This window comes from Brachypodium distachyon, chromosome 1, assembly GCF_000005505.3.
Source record: "Brachypodium distachyon strain Bd21 chromosome 1, Brachypodium_distachyon_v3.0, whole genome shotgun sequence".
NCBI classification, from domain to species: domain Eukaryota; kingdom Viridiplantae; phylum Streptophyta; class Magnoliopsida; order Poales; family Poaceae; genus Brachypodium; species Brachypodium distachyon.
In genome coordinates this window covers 12,984,367-12,991,012 of record NC_016131.3, presented here as the reverse complement: position 1 = coordinate 12,991,012, position 6,646 = coordinate 12,984,367, and the positions used below count along the sequence as shown (strand labels likewise).

Here is a 6,646-nt window from a genome sequence, read left to right as displayed (position 1 = left end):
GGAAACTTTCAAAGCGGCAGCAGCAAAGCATTGCATCGCACACTATACGCTCCTCTGCCACCCCATTAATACCAACCCCATCTCCTTCCCACCCACACTCCTCCCTCCTGCAGTCCCCCTTCTCCTTCCCTTCCCTTCTTTTTGCCCCCCACCCCACGCACACAGTCCTTCCAAGAGAAACCCAACCATCCAAGAAAACCCCAACCCATAAGCCAAGAACAAGACAAGAAACTGTGGTACTACTACACCGAAAGCTGCATAAGGACAGATTAGATTGGAGTTAACCTCCCAACAAGTTCTGCTCGCTGATCAATAAGGCGGCGTCCATGGAGAGGGAGGGGGAGGCCAAGAACGAGAGGAAGGCCAGAGGTGGAGGAGGCGATAGCAGAACCGCTGCTAGTAATGGTGGCGGCGGGAAAGGGAGGAGGACGTGGAAGGGTGCTTACGGTGGTGGGGGCGGCGGCTACAGACAGTACCCGATCATCCAGGCCTACCCGGCGCTCCTGCCGCTGCCGGTAAACGCCGGCCGCAACCGCACGCATATTAATGGCGCGGTCGCGCTGCCTCTGCCGCCGCCGGTACTGCTATACCTGCAGCCGCCGCCGCCGCTGCACCTGCTCTCCACGTGCTACGGGAAGCCCATGCCGGGCGCGGTGCAGAGGGGGCCAATGTGGACGCACAAGCCATCCAAGAAGCCGCCGCCGCCCCCACACGCCGTCACCGCCGCGCTGCTGCCGCTCCCCAAGGGTAAAAAGGCGCCTTTTTCTTGGTTGCTCCCCTATCCTTGTTTTTTGTACTTTCTACTACTAGTTCATATTTTTGGTGATGTTGCTTTTTTGTCATGTTGGTCAATGCGTGCTAGTTTTCATTTACAGCTTTTTTTTTTCTGATGATGATTGCATGGTAGAGTAGATTGGAGTAGTATGCACTAGTGTCTGCTGTGTAGTTAGTGATTTATGGCTTGTCATACAAAGATAAATGCAGGTAGTGTTTTGGGGTCAATGCTACGGTACCATGTTGTTAGTCAAATGATATCTTAGAAAGTTTGTGATTTTATGGATTCTAGTCTGCTGTGCCATATATTTATTTTCATTAATCAGCATCCTTGAGAAGGTGCGATACAAGAATGTTTGATTTGTGACATGTCTAAAGTTCTATTTGTGGTACTGTGGATGATACCTTTTTCTTTTGAAAGTTAGCCCCCCTTCCATCCCTCGACAATGGGGCATGGTTATCTTTTGAGGATTTTTTTGGGTAAACAAATGTTCGATTGCCTTTTCTTTTCCTTTTTGTTGGGAAAATGAAGTACCGTAATCTTGGTGCATGTGCTACTGCTATGTAATATTTGCGTCATTATTCCGCTTGATCTAATATATTATTTTTATCATTGGCTTAACCTTCTGGTTAAGTGGTTTTCTTCCGGTGTTTTAATCATTTTGTGTAGATTCTCTTAATCCTTACATGTTAATATCAATTTACTAACAGGTTCCAACACACTTCAGACTGAAAAGTTTTTCATGCATAAGAAAACATCTCAGGTGGGGATGGATAATGGAAACACCCATCACAGGTCCTCTAACAATCAACAGGGAACACCCATTGCACGGAGACCTGACTCTGGTGGGGTTGAGGGGGCTGTGATTCCTCTTTCTGCAAACCATTTCCTTGTGCGGTTTGATCCTGATCAAAAGATATTCCATTACGATGTTAACATATTCCCACATCCATCAAAGGAAACTGCAAGAATGATTAAGAACAAACTTGTAGAAGAAAATTCAAGCGTTCTATCGGGTGCTCTGCCGGCTTTTGATGGCCGCAGGGACCTTTATAGTCCTTTTGAGTTTCAGGAGGACAAGGCTGAGTTCTTTGTCAGTCTTCCAGTTACATCAGCAAGATGTTCAGTAGTTAAAAATAATGGTTACATACTTGACCAACAGAAATTTAAGGTTTTTAAGGTGAACATTCGATTGGTTTCCAAGCTAAGTGGTGAGTACTTGAACAAGTATTTGAGCAAAGATAAGGATGGCATTTCTCTTCCTCAAGATTACCTCCATGCGTTGGATGTCATCTTGCGAGAAGGTGCTATGGAAAGTTCTGTTCTGGTAGGCCGGTCTTTGTATCCACGCTCCATGGGAGAAGCAAAGGATATTGGTGGTGGGGCTGTTGGTTTAAGAGGTTTCTTTCAGAGCTTGAGGCCAACCAAGCAAGGTCTTGCACTTAATGTTGATCTCTCACTCACAGCATTCCATGAGAGCACGGGCATGATTGCATACTTGCAGAAGCGGTGTGACTTCTTGAAAGACCTTCCGCATGACAAAAATAGGGCTTTGGCACAAGAGGAGAGGAGGGACGTCGAGAAAGCACTGAGAAACATTAGGGTTTTTGTGTGCCACCGTGAGACCAACCAAAGGTACCACGTGCATAGCTTGACCGAGGAGACAACAGAAAATCTCAAGTTTCGAGACCGAAGTGGGAAAGACCTTATGGTGATGGATTACTTCAAGGAGCAATACAATCATGATATCCAATTCAGGAACCTGCCATGCTTGCAGATCGGTAGAAGCAAACCATGTTATGTGCCAATGGAGCTTTGTGTAGTTTGTGAGGGTCAGAAGTTTCTTGGCAAGCTCTCAGATGAACAAACATCCAAGATTCTCAAGATGGGTTGCCAAAGACCAAGTGAGAGAAAAGGAATCATAAATGGCGCTGTTGAAGAAGCCTTTGGTGCAAAACGGTATGCTTCATTCATGTCATATTATGTTTGTAAAATGTTGAAGTGACCTTTTTTTTAAAGTTATGTCGAACAGATGTAATCATAGCTACCTTACTTTTCTTGCAGTAATTCTTATGCCGATCAATTCAATCTCCAAGTGTCCAAGGACATGACACAACTCTCTGGGAGGGTTCTCTTGCCACCAAAACTGAAATTCGGCGGTGGAGGGCGCATTAAGGATATAACACCACAGCGATTTGATCGGCAATGGAGCTTGCTGGACAGCCATGTTACTGAGGGCTCCAAGATAAAGAGCTGGGCCTTGATAAGCTTTGGTGGTACCCCGGAGCAGCACTCCTGCATTCCAAAATTTGTCAACCAGCTATCAAGTCGGTGTGAGCAGCTGGGAATTTATCTAAACAAGAAAACTGTGATCAGCCCGTTGTTTGAACGGATTCAACTCCTTAACAGTGTGTGCATTTTGGAGAGCAAGCTCAAGAAAATTCAAGAAGCTGCATCAGGCAACCTGCAATTGCTAATATGTGTCATGGAACGGAGGCACCGAGGCTATGCTGATTTGAAGCGAATTGCTGAAACATCCATTGGTGTTGTGACACAGTGTTGCCTTTACCCCAACTTAAGCAAGCTGACCGTGCAATTTGTGGCCAATTTAGCCCTGAAGATGAATGCTAAGCTTGGTGGATGCAATGTTTCCCTCTACAACAGCTTGCCATGCCAAATTCCTAGAATATTTTCAGATGATGAACCAGTGATGTTCATGGGTGCTGATGTTACACACCCACATCCACTTGACGACTCGAGCCCATCAGTGGTTGCTGTAGTTGCAAGCATGAATTGGCCTTCAGCAAATAAGTACATCTCCAGAATGAGGTCGCAGACGCACCGGAAAGAAATAATTGAACACCTGGATGTGATGGCTGGTGAACTACTTGAAGAGTTCCTGAAAGAAGTTGGCAAGCTCCCAGCTCGAATCATATTTTTTCGAGATGGTGTGAGCGAGACACAGTTCGACAAGGTCCTGAAGGAGGAGATGCATGCTGTGCGAATGACATGTTCGAGGTACCCAGGCTACAAGCCCTTAATCACGTTCATCGTTGTACAGAAGAGGCATCACACGAGGCTCTTCCACAGGGAGAAAAATGGCGGCTCGACACACTATTCTGATCAGAACATACCACCTGGAACGGTTGTTGACACCGTGATCACGCACCCAAGGGAATTCGACTTCTACCTGTGCAGCCATTGGGGCACAAAGGGGACAAGCCGTCCGACTCATTACCACATCTTGTTGGATGAGAACAAGTTTGGGTCCGACGAATTGCAGCAGCTGATACATAATCTTTGCTACACTTTTGTGCGGTGCACCAGGCCAGTCTCCCTTGTTCCTCCGGCATACTATGCGCATCTTGCTGCCTATAGAGGCAAGCTGTACCTTGAGAGGTCAGATTCAGTGCCAACCAGCCGCACAACTCTGTACAGTACCACTCCATTGCAGACGCCGCCGCTGCCTAAGCTCAGTGACAGCGTGAAGAGGCTCATGTTCTATTGCTGATCTTTCTTCCCGCCCAGGATCTCATGGTATTTTGCACAATTTCTCCTCCTTCTGTAGTATATTCTCTATCTGTCTGAATTTAGGAAACATGTATAGTGTCCCTGGACAAGAATCATGTGCATGACTCTTTAACATCTTACAGTGATTGGATGCTGGTACTTGCTGATGTTGTGCAAAATTCTGATGCCAAACTGTTTGCACTCCCGTACTGATGCTGCTAAGGTAGTGGACTTGTACTGTCTCGATGCGGTGACACTGGTCCCGCTGAGGGTTGGAGATACTATTTGCTGTCCTGTCCTTGTGCAGATTTGGTTTGCATCCATAATTTGGTCTTCATAGAGAGTACACTGCTTCTCGAATCGTGGTGCGAATAATTTCCGTTGTTAGGTGTAAACATGTACTCCCCGGTCCATAATAATTGTTTCACATTTAGTACAAAGTTAGTACAAACCTGAGAGACTTATTATGGATCGGAGGTAACTTTGTACTAAATCTGAAACACTTACGATGGATCGGATGTAGTATTAAGTTTCAATTGATAGGATGTTTGTTGCAACATTCCACGTGTCAGATTTTATTACAAGTAAATATAACTACTAGTGTGCTGTCTCGCGCTAGATTTTATGTCAACATTTCATTTTCTTTCCTGCGATAGTTGGTTGAAATATCCTACGAGTAATTCGGATGTGTATGGTAGTATCAACTTGGGATATTTTAAGTTTTTAACCGTGTTAGTCAAGCACGTATCGCGCCATGTTCAGCTGGGCACGGCGGTGCATGGAGCGCAAGGGCGCGGCGTGCGGTGCAGGTGGTTGGCCGGCCGGCGCGGCGGGGCGTGCAGCACTGGGGATTGGACGGGTAAACTTAAGCTTCTGACCAGACTGACCTTATCGAGGAATAAGTACTCCGTATTCGAGATGTGATTAGATATATAGATATGGTTATACCAGCTGCTCTCAGCTTTCCATCGCTCTTCTCGGCTTCGCATTCCTGCTCCCTCCGTTTCACGAACATCGGCATGAATTTTAACCAGAGATAATTCAAATCACTGCCAATCTTTATGGAACGGAGGGAGTACAACCTTGTTGACCTTTACGTAAGCAACCGTCGGGGACTCTTCACCTTCTTGAAGAAAAACGGAAGCAACCGCCGAGGGCCCCCTTGTTCGAACGGGCAGAATAAAACCAAACCATCAGGATAGGTTTAGCATCCGAGGCTATAGCGTCTGTTGTTGAAACGATGCGGTTTGGTCGATGGATGCTTGCGCATGAGTTGTACTACTTTCTGCGCAGCATCAGTGTGGGGCGCTGCCGTGTTGGCAGTCTGCACTGCTTCTGCGTTCGGCCTGGGCTCCCCTTTGGAGGCATTTCAACCCACGGTCGGTGAGCTTGCCTGCCATCCCCTTTCCCCTTCCCTTCCCTTCCCAAGGGCATTCTTCCAACAAAAATAATGCCGAGGGCACGGTGAATCCGGCCAAGTATCATATGGTGAATCGGCCAACTTTGGCCCAAAGTTGCCCTAGAACTAAATTTTTGGTCATCATCCAAAGAAATATCAAATTTTGGTCATGACCAAAAAATTATTTTGGTAGCAAACTTTCCTCTGATTCTAAATTCTTGATTTAAATTTATCCAAATATAAATGTATCTATTCTTAAAATACGTCTAAATACATATAATATTTTGACATCAATTTAGAATAATAAGGAGCATTTTTTACACAGTGGTGCGGTAAAATGGGGGAGCGTGGAGCTGCAGAATATTTTAACGTGGAGAGGCAGGCAATGCAAAGAGCATTTCCGTTTCCAACGGACAATGACAGGGACCTCTCACCCACAACAGTACACACTCCTCCCTTTCTCTCGGTTGTTGCTATCGCAGAGAGAGAGACGCCGCTTTACCTCCCCAACGTGTTACATTCATGGCTACTTATTTCTCCGTCAGCTCGGCACAGGGAACCTAGCACAGCTGTGCATTGTACGGGTGCACAGTCTTCCAGTTTTCCTAATTAATGATCATTAAGATTTTGTTTGGTAGTAATGTATGTTTAATCGGTTTTGACGGGATTAGATATCCATCCGATATTTTTAAATCCTCCTCCACCTGGAAACACTACTAACATGACGTGTTTTTAATATACACAAAATAGTTACTCCGTCTGTTTCATAATTCTTGTCTCAAATTTGACAAAAATGAATGTATTTATTCTAAAAAGTGTCTTGTGTGTGAGTGCTTGCGTCTGTATAAAAAAGTGTCTAGATATATGTAATATTTCGACAAGAATTATGAAACGGAGGAGTAGTTTATGAGAATATTTTAGGATTTTACACCTAATAATTCAGGCCTGCCAAATAGCTCGTT

General features: G+C 45.5%; 1 protein-coding gene across 1 annotated transcript; it reads left to right on the top strand.

The window, feature by feature from the left end:
* On the top strand, positions 1-4,842 carry LOC100831485 (protein argonaute 7). The gene is made up of 4 exons (XM_014901631.2): positions 1-747; positions 1,486-2,734; positions 2,840-4,312; positions 4,429-4,842. Exons 1-3 carry the CDS (start codon positions 327-329, stop codon positions 4,284-4,286), a joined length of 3,117 nt encoding a protein of 1,038 aa, XP_014757117.1. The 5' UTR covers positions 1-326; the 3' UTR covers positions 4,287-4,312; positions 4,429-4,842.
* The last annotated feature ends 1,804 nt before the right edge of the window (positions 4,843-6,646 follow it).

Excerpts from the sequence above, each read along its gene's own strand:
- LOC100831485 (XM_014901631.2), top strand. The coding sequence starts at position 327 with ATGGAGAGGGAGGGGGAGGCCAAGAACGAGAGGAAGGCCAGAGGTGGA. Across the intron at positions 748-1,485 it reads GCTGCTGCCGCTCCCCAAGG|GTTCCAACACACTTCAGACT; the intron begins GTAAAAAGGCGC and ends ATTTACTAACAG. Across the intron at positions 2,735-2,839 it reads GAAGCCTTTGGTGCAAAACG|TAATTCTTATGCCGATCAAT; the intron begins GTATGCTTCATT and ends CTTTTCTTGCAG.